The following is a 14,991-nucleotide window of genomic DNA, read 5'->3' on the forward strand; positions in this document are numbered from 1 at the left end:
GAAATTATGGCTCAATCTTTCCTCAAGCAGAGCTGGGAAAGTAGCTGGAATACTCTTTTAATCATTTGCCATGTTTGCTCGTTAGAGGAAGTGGAAAGCGGAGGTAGTAACATAGCTGGTGTCTGCCAAGCAGGCTCGTGATGTTCAACCTAGCAGCCAGACACGCTTGTGTTGGTCCTCTAACTCACACAACCGTCAAGAAACAAAGGGTGTCCACAGAGCCCCGCCCCTTCCATCCCCAAGCGGGTACCCGATTCTGATTCTGACCCTCAGATCTGACTCTCCACCTCATGGCACTCTGAGAGTTCAGACTTCAATTTGCTCTCCGATCTGGGTGGAAGAGATCACTATCATAAACGTGTAACTTGTCTGCCACATTTAGAAAGAAGGGAGACATTTTTCATCCACAAACATGCCTGCTTTCTCCGTGCTACTGTTTCCATAGCAACCAGTAGGGTTTTGATATTCGATGATGAACCTCGGGGAGCTGGAATTCAGTCCTCATCCTGAAGCTGATGCCACAAGCACTCCCTTTATTGTGGTCTACTGGAGGCACCAGCTGCACAACTCAGTCCTCTGTGAGCAATGGTGGTGGTGGAGATGGTTTTCATCAACAGTGCCATGTTTTCAGTAACTTACTAACTCCCACACTCAGATGTACCTTGCATGAAATGCTCTAAGTATCTGGTTTGATTAGCATTCACCATCCTACAAAGGGTGACTGCAGACTATTCACTGAAGAATTCCTTAGCTGATGGGAACAGTGGCTGTCTTAAGCCCATTTAGCAGAAGACAATCACAAAGGACCCTGCGGGATGTCAAAACCATTAGCTTTGACCCTTAAACTATGTTGAATTTAGTCAGCATTGATTCCGTAACAGTTTCGCAGTACTTAACATTGGTTCCTCTTTTAGATAGCAATTACTGTTTGATCGAAAAAATTAGATACCTATTATCTTTAAAATTTAATTTCTAGGGGCCAGAGGTTTAGCTCAGCAGCTTAAGCACCTGCCTGGTAAGTGCAAGGTCATGAGTTTGATCCCTGGTACAAACAAAACAAAACAAAAAAATAAAGCAAAACATTTGATTTCTGATTTACCTTGTACTACAGTGCTTAATATATCCAAAATTTAATAGTTTGAATAAGAATATGTTCCATTGTAAGAACTATCCTGGAAAATGGTGATTCAATTCTATTTGCTTAGTGTTGAGGGCTAAATTTAAAGCCAGTAGGTGGTGTTTAATTATTTGCCAATGACCAAGAGAACACATATTCTTTCACAAAAATCTAATTTAAAATATTTGGCCTAATCTTTTGCTATACCTACCTTATCATTTGCAATAGTGAAAAAATAATTTTAATATTCAAGATGAAAGGATAAAGAATCTAAGAGACCTTTTATATTCTATATGTAGTTATTGATTATGATGTACAGTGAGAAATAAAATAAAACTTTTACTCTTCACAATTTTTGATTACGTCTACTTGATACAGTTCTTGCAATGTAAGTGGCACCTGTGATGACAGATTCTCGTTGCAATGACTCTGCCTGTGAATCTGCTGCTCAGCTTAGGAAAATACAGTTTTATCTACCATGAGCTTCTTCTGGACCCATTGCCCTGCTCCCCTATCTTACAGGTAACCATTAATGTTGACTTTTATGTCTGTGATTCACGTTTTTGAAAAATGATTTTTGCAAATTCACACATGTATCTGCAAAGAATACGCTGCTGTCGGCTTCTTATACTAGAAGTCTGTAAGAATGGTATCCTGCAGTATGTGGTGAGTTTCACTTTTATTTTGTTTCTACTCTCCCACGTTGGCTTGTTGAGTTATAATTTATCCTTATTACTATTGCTTAATCTCTCATATGCAGATGTGCCAGTTTGCCTATCTATTCTCCAGCTGATGAACATTTATATTGTTTCTGGTTTTCCTGTCATCATAAGAAATGTTTCTGTGAAGGTTCTAGTGCATCTGTGCAGAGCATGGGCTGAACATGAGAGCAGGATTCCTGGCATGCGTAGTCTCACATGTCCATCTTCAAAGGAAATGTCAAATCAGCTTCCTTTTTTTTTTTTTTTTTTGGTCTTTTTGAGGCAGAGGCAGAGTCTTGCTGTGCAGTTCAGGCTGGCCTTGGCTTGCTTTGTAGCCCAGGCTGGTGTCAAACTTGTAAAGGATCTTCCTGCCTCAGCCTTCCAAGTGCTGGGATTACAGGCATGTGCCACCACATCTAGTATCAAATGGTCTTCCAAAGTGACTGCAGAAATTCACTTTCTCTGTTGGCAGTGAAAATCGCCTTTGACCAAGGTATTTCCACCAGTGGGTATTATCACCTCTCTCAATGTACTGCCATTCTGTGAGAATAAAATCTAATGTGTGTTGGAGTTGGATTTCCCTCATTATGTTGAGGTCGAACATTTAAAAATACATTTTGAACCAATATCTTCTATGAAATGTCTCTTCATATCTTTTGTCCATTGTTGTATGCTTCTCTCTTTTACTGGTTAGTTTGTACGTTACTTTCCATAGTGGTTGCCTGCTTTTCTAGCTGATATAGCCAGGCTTCTGCTTCTTGTATTCTGACGATCAGAGAATTTCAATATTGATGCAGTTCTGATTGCAGTGTCTTTTTGTTCCATAAATCATTCTGATCCTCAAGACCAAGAGTGGTCCTTCAATGTATTTTTTTTTGACAAATTATAAAGTTTTCCCTCCAAATTTAAGACTAATTCACTGGGATTTTATTTTATGTATTTATTTGGTTTGGTATGAAGTAGAAACTCAGTTTTCTTTTCCCCATACACATGATGACTGCCCTGGTATCATTCACTGAACTGTTCATGTTTCCTTGATACTCTGCATGAGAATTGTGGTCAGATGTTATTTCCACTTAAACTGGTTCTCTACTGTGATCCACCAGGATAGAATTTTCCAAGATCCAAAACTCCAGCTTTTAATGTACTTATGCTCCATAAGGCAGCCTTACCACCTGGTTCTTCTATTTCAGGAGTTTTTATTTTTTGATATAAATTTAAGAACTAGTGTATCCCAATTTGCATAAAGACAAGTGATGTTTTCTTAAAATTGAATCTACCTATGATTTCAGGGATAATTGACAAATTTTTAATATGAAGTTTTTGCTGTTCATTACACTGTTGAAGATGCTCAATTCACGAGGACTGCTTTTATGTTTTTCAGGCAAATCTTATCATTTTCTCCATATAAATCCAAAGGTAAGTTGTTATACTTATTCTTAGATTATGTACTTGTTCTTGCACTATACTTGCATTATACTGATTAATTTAAAAGATGTATAAAATAAAAAATTGCATGACCTGATTCACAGGGTGCGTGCATAATTAAGGATGTATTTGTGAAGCACGCCAGTTTTCTGATCCCTGACAGAAACCAGATTAAATAGAAAAAATTAAATTAAAAATACGGTTGAAGGAGAGGAGGGAACACCAAAAGAGTAAAGTGCTTTGATACCCTAATGTGGTAACTGAGAACTGTTTTTCATAGAATCAAATGATCAGGGGACAGGAAGGCTCAGGTGTAGCCTGGTAGGTGGCACACACCAGTATTCTCAGCACTCTGGGAGGGTGAAGCAGGAGAATCACAAGCTCCAGCTCTGCAGCCTGTGAGACCCTGCCTCAGTGAGACCAAGTTTGGCCATGTAGCTCAGGGCAAGGGGCTGGGTTCGATTCATAGCACCATAGGAAAGAGAATAAGCACTCAAGCCACAGTGTCACAAAGGGTGCACTTCAGGTGTTATCTGGCCACCCTGGAATGGTAACAGTCCATGTCCATTTGGGCTCTGCTCTGTGATCCTCTCTTACCCAGGCCCCACCTGTCCTTCCCTGTGTGTGCAGAGAGGGGAAATGGTCAGGTTCCAGCCGGTGGCACCACCTCCACTAGCATACCTGGAAACTCATTCTGGAAGAAATTCTTTAACATAAATGTCAGGAATCCTAGCTGAATAGCCATAGACCTGGTATGAAGCTGGACTTAGAGACCAGAAAAGATTAATATAACTTGAATATATCCCAGGCTTTTGTCTTTATACATGCATACATTGACCTATGTGAAACAGAGCAAATACAGGGATGACTCAAACCTGAACCTGACCAACATGAAAATCTAGAGAAGCCAATCATCCTAAGAAAATGGTCTGAGAGGATTAGCGGGCTGGCAACAGAGTGGAATGTTGGTCTCGGTTAGCTAAAACGGGAGCTAAAAGATACAAATCTAAAACTATAAAAGCATTTAACTGTGTGGGGTACCTGTCCGGTCTGCCTTCGTTTTCTCCTGGGTGGAACTGGGGACCCTCCACTCCCCAGGAGGATGAGCCCTGATTCGCTCTGAGTGCTGAAGGACAGATTGATTTCAGTTCCTACATCAAAGGGCACAGGGGCCAGCTCCACAAAACCAGGCTTGGGGAAGCTCACTGTGTACACGTTCTGTGGGGAAGAGAAAGGGAGACATTGTTAGGAATGAAAAGCCAAGTTATTTTCCCCATTTCACTCTCCTCTCTCATGCACTCGGTGGGACTACGGAATACGTCATAGCATTTGAAGCATGAAAACCCATAGTTACCCAGAAAACTGAAAGGCAGCTGAGAACCATTATTTATAGTTACTACTTTAAATCTTCTGAGCAGATTGGTTCAAAATAAAATTCTGGCCTTGGCTTTTCATCTAGAACTTTTGATTTCATATACTGAAATATCACTGAGACATTTTCTATCAGTTTAAATGTATATCACTCAAAACAATCTACATTACCATCTTCCTTGAAAATACTATAGTTTATCCTATGAATCACTCTGCAAGTTTAATTTTTGTATTTTTCAAGATGAGTGTGGCCACAAGGTCTATGTCTGCATTCTTTTTTGCATTGAGTTGATGAAGAAGATGCTTATCACTATCCAAAATAGAATCCCTAGAATAATTTTAGAATCAAATGCAAATTACATCTCTAAAATACATAAACCAAACATTCTTTGTTCTTTTTGTTTTTCTCACAATAAAAATAATAACATTCTTGCTAGTTATAAAATTAATACAGTTATGCCTCAGAAAGTGACAAGGCATGAAAGGGAGAAAGTTCTCCTCAAAGCTGTGCTTGCATAGAGCTTTCTAGAATTTTTCCTTTCAGTCACCCTATCTTTCCATCTTTGCCCCCTTTCTTTGGCTTCTTCTGCATGATTCTGCAAATGGAACCATGACAGACACACTCATCTGTATCGTCTTTTTGCACTTACACACATCGTGGATAGCTCTCTACCAGTAAATGCAATTTCAATAGCTGCAGTTCATCCCACAGTATAAATGTTCTAGCATTTGTTTAAACGCTCCCACATCATTGGGCATTTACAGTGCTTAAAATATTCATTTAGAAAGCCCTGGATTTTTATTGAATAAAAGCAAAGAATCTTCTCATGTGAGCCCTTTTCAAGCCCAGTTAAACAACACAAAAGCTGGTACAAATGTATCATTTACTTTCTCTTCAGATTTTCAAATCATGGAGTTTTATAGAGTTCATATAAAACCCCTGTGCAGACTTTTCAGTATTTATCCATGCCACATTTCTGGCACACATTTTAGTTGTCAAATGATTCCCGGTGCCGGAAAGTGCCATTACAGATCTATCATTTCCACACATACAGGACACTGACGTCCTGGACAGGTCCTCATGTATGTATTTTCTGAACGTGGGTGAGCGGTGGGCTTGGAAGATTCAAATTCTCAGTGGAAATTTCCCTCAGAAGCCAGGCTTGACCCTTCAAGTTTTAATTCTTTCTGTATTCTCTTTGGCTGACTCCCAAGCCCAGGGTGGGAATCTGTGGCCACTTCTAAATTGGAGCCTGCAGCTATGAACAAAGAAAATGCTGAAAGTCCTGTTCCAGTCTTTAACCTTAATGCTTGGAAGGCAGACTCACTTTTTCTTTCTCTCTGTCCTTCCTTCACTCCCTTGAACTCTCCTGGAGTATTTTAAAATAATTTTAATCTGAGGAAACAGCCACAATGAATAATTATATCCTAGCAGGATAACTGAAAACTTGTGTGACACCATTAATATTTTCTTAGTTCAAAAAGCTCACCACTGTGGAGTGTTTATAAAATTCCTAGTACTGTTTGCTGTTGACCACTGGGTCCTGCTCACAGGTATTTTAGCAGAGCAAAGCTATGCCCTGGGTCTCTTTCACATCTGGATCAGCCTTAGCTGAAGTGTCAGTGTCGAATGGTCGGGTGCAGTCAGGATGCCTCTGGGCTGCTTTAGCAACACAGACACCCTAAGAAAACCAGCTAAGGAGGGATGTGGCATTCACATCACACAAATCTTTGGGGGTCTTGGACATCTCAGGTCCCTATCTATGCTATTTCAAACACTAGACTTCAAAACTGTGGACAAGATGTTATAGGATCAGAAAACAAGACATTATAATAGTTAGTGCTGATTTAATACCACCTTTTTTTGAAGTCCTACAAAGCTTTTGCTCTTCTGTCTCCATCAGTTTTATCATGTTGTATCTTATTGGATTTTATTATAAGTGATAGTATAAACAAACTTATTTATGGACAAGGAGATAATATAGAAACCATTGTTCATTTTCTGTTAGTTGGTTCTAAATACCCTGTAATACTTTCATTCTCTTGAATGGTTTTATACTATCTTGTTATGTTTGACACTATAGTGTACGAAGTTATACTCAAATATTTCAAGGAAAGAGACACTATGGTAGCTACTGTTATATCGAGTTTTCTTGTGGTGAAACACTATGTTGCTTAAATTGTTTTGTTCTGATCTGTTTTGTTATGTCCTCTTTTATCTTAATCTTTTAAAAGTAAAAAATAAAAAAATTTTAAAAAATGTTATAGGCTAGTAGTTATGCTATAAATTATTGCTTCCCTGTTTAAATCCCAATACATTCTAGAAAATCTAATGTGGCTAATAAAGCTGTGCATAGTACAGAAAAGTAAGATCAATTTAAAATTGCTGCAGAAATCCAGGAAAGATGGTGTTACAAAAGAAAAGAGAACTGGAAGAGGTACTAACAATAAAGATATATGCTATGAAGTACTAGACATTTGGCAACGTGAAGCAGGATTTTGAATCTTTATTCAATCTGTGACTTACAGAAGGCTTTGATTTTGCTTAATCATTTGTACAGGAGTCTAAAATATATGGAAAAAACCAATCCTTATAAGAGCATTCAAACTAAACCAATGAAACACGGTCAGAATGTGTCCCAGGAATCTGGAGAAGCAGACCCACCTCCAGGGAGCACCCCTTGGTAACACCAACGTAATCGGGGCTGCTCAGGATATTGTATGGAGTCCTCGAAATTTCAATGTCTTTGAGGCAGCCAGAATATTTCCTCACGTTGACTTCTGGCCTATTGAATAGTCAAGTGGAAAACAAAAGCAACATTGTTAGGGTGGTGGCAGTGTGGTCTCTGAGCCCTGGAAAAAGTCACGTGATGCCTATGAAGTCCTGGAGCACACATACCCACACCCACCAAGCCACGTGCCCAGTGCCCTGCTTCTCGGATGAGGTGCGTGCTAACAGCATCCTGGTGAAGGGTCTGGATGGGATTTTTCTTCTCTTTAAAAATCACTCCATTTATAGCACTTCACTACAAGGCTCAGGGAGTGACTGATTTGTCAATGCTTTATATAATGAAATAATGCTTTTTCTTTTCTTTTTCTTTCTTCCACCAAAAGCCAGATAATTGTGTAGGCAGCATAATCAAACTAGGTTACGAAAGCTTTTTAAAAATCTTGCTCCAAATTTCAAAAAATGCATGTTTCTTTGGAAAAATATTTCTTTCATTGAGTATTTGGACATAGTGGTTGGACTAAAATATAATTTTTTAAAACTTTGAAGTGAAACAAAATCCAAGAAACCTCCTTCTGGATGATATAGCCTAAAAGTATAAATTTTAAAATTGCATTTATAGATTGAACCCAAGGTTTGCATTCTGTATTGGAACAATAGCAAAACAAAACCACCAAAAGCGGGACCCATACATTTGCTAACCTTGACCCTCCTCCACACCCACATTATACCTGAGTGGTTTTTTTCTGCTAAGTACTTCTTAAAAGAGAGCAGACCTGCTAACGGATTAAAGATGGCTCCTTTGCCCTTTCTTCCAAGCATGCTGCTCTGACTTCTTTTGTGAGACCACACCAGCGATGTGACTTCTCTAAGACTCAGAGTCCTTATCTGTGCAACAGGCATGGTGATAATGAGGCACCTAGACTGTGAAGTCTGTGAGCATTAGTGCAGGACATGGCGCCTGTAAGTGACAACACAAGCTGGTAGGGTGCCGTGGTGATGACACCTCTAGGATCTATTGCTGAGTTGTCCAGCTGAGCTCTCTGTGATGACTGAGTCCTGTCCTGCACTGCCCACGTCAGTGGTCACTAGCCATTGGTGGCCACGATGACTGGCCATATAGCTTGTTCCAGTGAGGAGATGAACATAAACTGTTATTGGTTTTTCATTAAAAATGATGTAACCTTTGAGGGTGATGGCTACTACCTTGAACAGTGATGGTATTTAGGGGTAAGCATGTAATCTTTTCTCATGTGGTATTAATAAGCATCTGTAGAAACTCTACATTTAACACCAATATTGTATTCGATAGAGTAAGGATGAATTCTCTTCTCATTGTTCCCTGATGCCAAGTTTCTGTTTTCATCTTAATAAAAAGCACATGGCATGAGGAAAAACAGGTGGAAAAGTAAATTAGACCCTGGCAGCATGGATCGCGTGATTTATTTCAGGTCAGGTATTTGTTTTGATCCCCACCTCCACTCCACTCTCTGTGGAACTTTGTATTTTCTTTGATCGCTCCCTTTTCTCCCAGGTTCTTCTTCTGTTCTTTCAACTATTAATTATGGAGAACATGTCCAACCAGAGGATGAGGATCTTATTAATCTTTTTGTGCAAAGCAAAGGGAATGTGTGAATTTCATCTGTAATACTCAGTTGCTTCCAGATGTATCATATTTTTCTTTTAGAGGTCTTTTAGACAGAGTAAGTCACCCCAGTAAATTCCTGGCTTCATGGAAACACAAAAGCTTATTTCAAAACACAACGATGTAGCTGGCTTCCGCATCATGAAAATCACAAGAAGTAAGTAATGATAGAGCGACAGAATTCTTCCTCTAAGAACCATGGCCTCTGCTCTCACCACTCACAGACAAAAGTACAGACTGCCACGGTGCCATCCTAGAGGTCTTCTGCGACGTTTCCACTGGAAGCCAGCCTGGGTTTTTGAACCAACTCAGCAAATATAGCACGAGTGGCTTGTAACTATGTTATCCTACAACAACTAGTTCTATTTTCCCTATTTTGTTCTATTTTCTAGTTTCGGGCATTAAAACTCTGGCCTTTGGTTTAAACATTTCTTGAATCAGTTCAATCTCATTACCTCCTTTTCAGAAATTTGGCCCAGATAGGCTCTAAAATGTGAAGCACCAGCCTCCACTGTGTGCCAACTCTGCACATCTCTGGGGTTGGCTCAGCCACCTAAGAGAGGCAGCTAATTCTTGCATGTAAGAATTCAAAGCTCCAGAGATGCTGGGAAGACTTTCCACAAATTTCTTTCCCATTCATTCACACACTTTTAAATTCTTATTTCCAGAAGATCTTTTCATCTGGCTCCATAGCTATTTCTAAATAAATGTGGCAATAAATAAGCAGCTTTGACAGGAGGTGCCCAGGCCACATAAATGTTGTATATTTGCAGGCCCACAAAAGCAAAAAAGGCAGTGACAAGCATCTGAGAGCACACGTGGAGCGTTTAGCAGACAGAATGGCACTAGGGAGGTCAGAGGCTGGAGTTCAACCAGAGACCTTTGTTCTCTTCGCTGGGACTAGACCTTGACGGTGAAATTGGCCAGCTGCCCTTCGAGTATGCGCTGCTGGTCACCAGGGGGCGCTGTGTGCAAGTGGTTGAATAGCTGAGCAGCACAAATCTACACCGCTGGTGGGCAAGCAGAGCAGCTTTGGACGTGAAGGGCAGAGGGCGAGGTCTCCCAGAGCGCTTTATGGGCTCATGAGGTGCCCGTGAGCAAAGCAGCGCGGGTGTTGCTCTGCCTCTGCACTGCTGCTTTATCTAAGAAGCCACACGTACCCAACCCATGCACTGGGAGACGGCATGCATAAATTCAAATTTTACCTTGCTTTCATACTAAGTCAAAGAGAGGGAAAAAAAGAAGAAAAAAAAGATAATTTACTTGTAATTGCATTTTCATTTAGTATAACAACAAGCTGTAATCAAGAATCTTTTAAAATATCTCACCGGAAAGGTATACAAAATGCTATCAGAAAGAAAAATAGACATATACCTTTGACTGAAGTGAAATTAGAATTCAAAGATGACAGATTTCCGTATTTTTGTCTTAACAACTTTTTATTTTGCAATGTGAATTTAAAGCACTTCCTTTTACTAGCTGTATGGGAAAATGCACAAATGTAGTATTTGTGCTTATGAACATCGCTTCTTGAGCTTAATGATATAAGTAAGAATAATTTATTTACATCTTTTGTACTTTATCATATTGAAGTTCTGTGTACAAAATAATTTGTTTCCTTTATCAGTCATAGGTGTACATCTTTTACTTTGAAATAATATGCCATATTATAGCAATATTATAATTATAAAATGCTGTATGGAGAAGGTGAAAACAAGTTAATGATAAAGGCTCATTAGATATATCTCCAAAATAACTAAGACGTACACCTTTCTCAAATCAGTTAGCATGTACTTCTCTATAAATGATAGCTAAAAATCATTGTGATAGTTAAAAATCATCACTAAAGTGAAGCCAGTTTCAGATAGCCTTATTTTTTTCTGTATTTAATTTTTGATAGAATATAGTTATTGATTTTGCAAAGAAAATCTTAAAATCAAAGAATTACTAGATTCCTTAGTATTTATTACAGTCCCTGGGACATAGAAGATGGCCAATAAACATTTATTGAGTGCCCGTTTAGTAAGTGGCTTCCAGGTAACTACTGTATTTCACTACTCAAATGCTTTGATTTGCAAGGATTTTTCTGTCTTGACACCCTGTATTTCTAACCCTAACACTGAGGAACACATTTGGATGGAGATGGATGCACACCCATGAAGCTTATCAACTTGCACCTTTGAAAGATGGACAGCCAATCTGACCAGCAGACCTGCCAGCTACACTGTTCTGAGACTTTGCCAAATGTCACTTGTCTTCTTAGTGTACAACATCGAAATAGGAATTAATGCACATGAAAAATCACCACACTAAGCAAAACCAAAATTTAAAACATGATGCTGTGTTTCTAGTAAAACTCATATGGCTTTACCAAATCAACTTATCCCATTCTGATCAAGTTCAATTAACATTTATTGAGTACCATATACTCTATAATTTTATTTCTGATATTTTATAAGCAGTAAATAATTAAACACCACATGAGATATTTTCTGACCTATTTATTTATTTTTTGTACTAACTGTACTGAGCTAGTGATGTCTGCTCATTCTGTTAAATACAGAGCAGAGGTGAAATTTAAAAAAATGTTAGCACGAGCAGAATAGCTAATGTAGTTCTAGTATCTGGCATATGGGAAAGCTGTGATATGCCATTATGATGCTAATGCTTAGCAATACAATAGCTACACTCACAACACCCTGGCACACTGGCTAATTTTCAGAACACTAGCCAATGTCACAGGGCCATCATCTCCAGTGAATGTGTAAGAGGACCAGCAGTTACAAGACCCACATCCCACACTGCCTTCCACCTCTAATCACTTTCATAATTCTTTACAGCAGGTGCCTATGAGGGAAATAACGATTCCCACCCATCTCTTCACAGATGTCAAGTAAATCCTTTGACTCCTTAAATACTGGTGTTTTTCTGACATGCGACATTCTTTTTTCTTACTAGTCTTTTCTGCAGCTAAAGGTCAGCTGACATTCCTGTAGTAATCAAGCTTTAGAACTCTAGTGAGTACAACGACCATTTAATTAAAACCTGATTCTTCACTTTAAATATATGCTAAATTACCTCAAGTTTCTCAGGGTTGGCAGGCCACCGAAATATATTTTGTCATCAGCTTTCAAATCAAGACCAAAGTTGTTTCCAGAAGATGAAGTTGCTATGTTCTCCTCCTCGTTAGTATCAATATCCACAATTGATATGTTGGCTGTAAAGGAGATAAGGAATTTGACATTTAATTTGAGAAGCATCAACAATTCTAATATTGTTGCTGACACTTCAAGATAAATCTAACTTCCTTAATAAGCAAACACCAACTTTGAGAAGCACTTATACTATATTTAACTGTTTAACAATTGCAGGAACAATAACACCGATAAGATACATTGTTGAAACATCCACAAAAGAGAGGAGACAAATGGTGATGAGAACACAATAAAGACAAACTAGTGAAAATGAGAGGGAAGACCCTAGATGGACATCAAAGAACCACGTCACGCAGTTTTCCTCAATGTAGGCCAACAGGCTTAAAAAAATCATCATTTAAATATTAAAATGAGTAGCTAGCCAGGAGTTTATTAGAAGTATGTGGACTCCGCTGTTCTTTCTGTAAGTTTCAGTATCCACAGGACTCCAGCGTTCAGGCTCGTGTGTGAAGCCTCCTCCCTTGTGTAGTGTGGCTGAATTTGGGTGTGGAGGGTTTGAGGTGCTTGGCTCTGCAGGACTGTGGGATCCCCAGGAGTCAAGGGCCGTGAGGAAGGAGTGGTCCTCATGCTTTATTGCTTTTCTCCTGGGTCTTTCAACATGTTCCTAACATGACGAAGATAAGAATTTAGAAATAAAAAAGAGAGAGGAAAGAGAAAGGTCACCTCTCTGCATTCTGGAGAGGGCAGATGAGAATGGATTATGTCAGGGATGGTCCTTTTTCATTTTTAAGGGCCAAAATAAGCTTTCTGACGTGTGTGCTTTTTACCATCTACACAGCATCAAACTTCAACTATTTCACCTATTTTGGATCTTTTATTCATATACACATATTTCATTAACATAGTAGAGTCGGTCTCTTATCTTTGATTGCCACAAGATGTGAATTATCTTGGGTTTGAAGATAGGCATTTGAGTCCACACCTTATAAGGAGACTTTGAGGTGTTCATTTTTGGGAATCCTAGTTGTATGGATGTTTCTGGTTTTAGTGAATATGGTAAATACTGGGTGAAGTAAAGTTAAATGCATATCTTAACTTCATGGTTTCCCAACTCTTTTGACTTCCTTCTGTGCAATTCTGAGAGGTAAATGGAGCAAGAAGTATTTCCAAATTGGTGTGACCATGGAACATTATTTTCTTTCAACTCATTAGCTTTCAGAATTACTTTTCTTTGGGAAACACAGAGAAATATTAAGTTCCAAAATTCCACCGTACTCTGTACTCGTATTATTCCCAAAGAATGTGTGATAACTTCAAACACAATTGCCATGGAAATCATGTCCAAAATCCAATATAAGAACTATTAGCATCTCAAAACAGATTTTTGTAAAAGCAAACAACAAACACATGTAAAATGAATAATTATCTTATTAACAGATAACAAGTTAAGATTTCAAAATTTAATTACCTTCATAAACTTTAATTTCTACACATGTGTAATTACTTTTATACCTATAATTAGTTTTGTTTACTAACATCCCTTTGAGTGGCCTGGCGGTTAGACACACAAAACTGTTTCCAAGACTTCCTCATGCATATTGCTTTTTATCCAGATAACAAAGAAGGTTTCAGACGCTGCTATTGACTGGAACATGAAAATAGTCTCTTTCTGCAGACTTGGTGGATATTTTAATGCTGTCCATGAAATGAGATTCTGCCTCTATCACTGGCAAGCCAGTGACTGGAGCTAGCTTTCCGCCTTATCCCTGAGTGAATATATGCATTTTTAGAAATCATTCTAAGAAAATTGATTAAAGAGCAGCAACACAATTCAATTGAAACTCACTGGCTGGGAAGTTAACCCTGACAGAGAGATGTAGGGTGGCATATTATCACCAACTTAAAGGGAAAGCTTTATTTTTCCAACTCCTGAGTGATAGCAATAGAGGGTTCTGGGGGAAATGCTAGGAAATGCTAATATTTGCTTTTATGTTTTTGCTCTATGCCTTTTCCTTACCAAATAGGAAAGGGAGCTAGTAACACAAAATTTCAAAGTTGAGTTCAGCCATCATTTTTATGGGTAAGCAGGGAAATAAGGGCTTTATTGAATAATGGACACAGAGTAGGGCCAGCATGTAATTTTACAATCAGGGCTGAGTTGTTATAAATGACTTGCTTTTAATGTGGTTAATTCTTTCTGTCCACATGATTGCCCTTGGGGGATAGGACACACTTATAAGTTACTAGTACATAGTGCCCTTGGGGGTATCACACACTTATCAGTGAGCAAGGTTCCACTAACAGGCTTTCAAGAAGGAGGGGGCAGGCTTATCTGAAGGAATGTGTTTGACTTTCAAGAGGCAGTGGGTTTTCAAACTAGTGGAGGATAATTAATTTAAAACAACTAATCCATATACTAAAAGCAGCGATAATGCACACTGCAGGGACACTGCAGGGGCCGCACTTCCATTCATATCCCACTGCTCAGCCAGTGCTCCTCCGTCCTGCTCAAGTCCTTGCCAGTGATCGCACCCACCCGCCTCACTTCCCAGAGCCCCTTTCCGGACCTAGCAGAGGACTTCCGGTCCATTGCATGATTCTTGTGCAGTATTTGATGTTGCTAGTATATCCTTCTTTTTAGGATTTTTTTTTTTTTTTTTTTGTGTGTGTATTTTTACAGGTACCAGGGATCAAACTCACGACCACACACTTGCAAGGCAGGCACTTATGCCACTGAGCTAAATCCCCAGCCCCAAGGAAATTTTTTCTTTTGGCTCCCAATGTGCCAAATTGTCTACATTTTCTTACCTCAATTCTTTATCTCCTTCCGTATTTCTTTGCACACT

The 14,991-nt window shown here is 39.0% G+C and overlaps 1 protein-coding gene across 6 annotated transcripts in view; it reads right to left on the reverse strand.

Moving 5' to 3' along the window:
- Lama2 (laminin subunit alpha 2) overlaps positions 1–14,991 on the reverse strand; it is a 553,946-nt gene that overhangs the window by 25,371 nt on the left and 513,584 nt on the right. For 5 of the 6 annotated variants that reach the window (XM_063232872.1, XM_063232874.1, XM_063232873.1 and 2 more), the window contains 3 exons: positions 12,069–12,207; positions 7,283–7,403; positions 4,288–4,464 (listed from right to left, as the gene is read on the reverse strand). In XM_063232872.1, the coding sequence (XP_063088942.1) occupies positions 4,288–4,464; positions 7,283–7,403; positions 12,069–12,207 (437 nt within the window). Of the gene's footprint in view, positions 1–4,287; positions 4,465–7,282; positions 10,208–12,068; positions 12,208–14,991 lie in introns of those variants that run through there. The other variant, XM_063232876.1, reaches the window with a different exon arrangement.

Source organism: Cavia porcellus, unplaced genomic scaffold, assembly GCF_034190915.1.
Source record: "Cavia porcellus strain 051 isolate PalLab524CR breed Dunkin Hartley unplaced genomic scaffold, mCavPor4.1 scaffold_22, whole genome shotgun sequence".
NCBI lineage: Eukaryota > Metazoa > Chordata > Mammalia > Rodentia > Caviidae > Cavia > Cavia porcellus.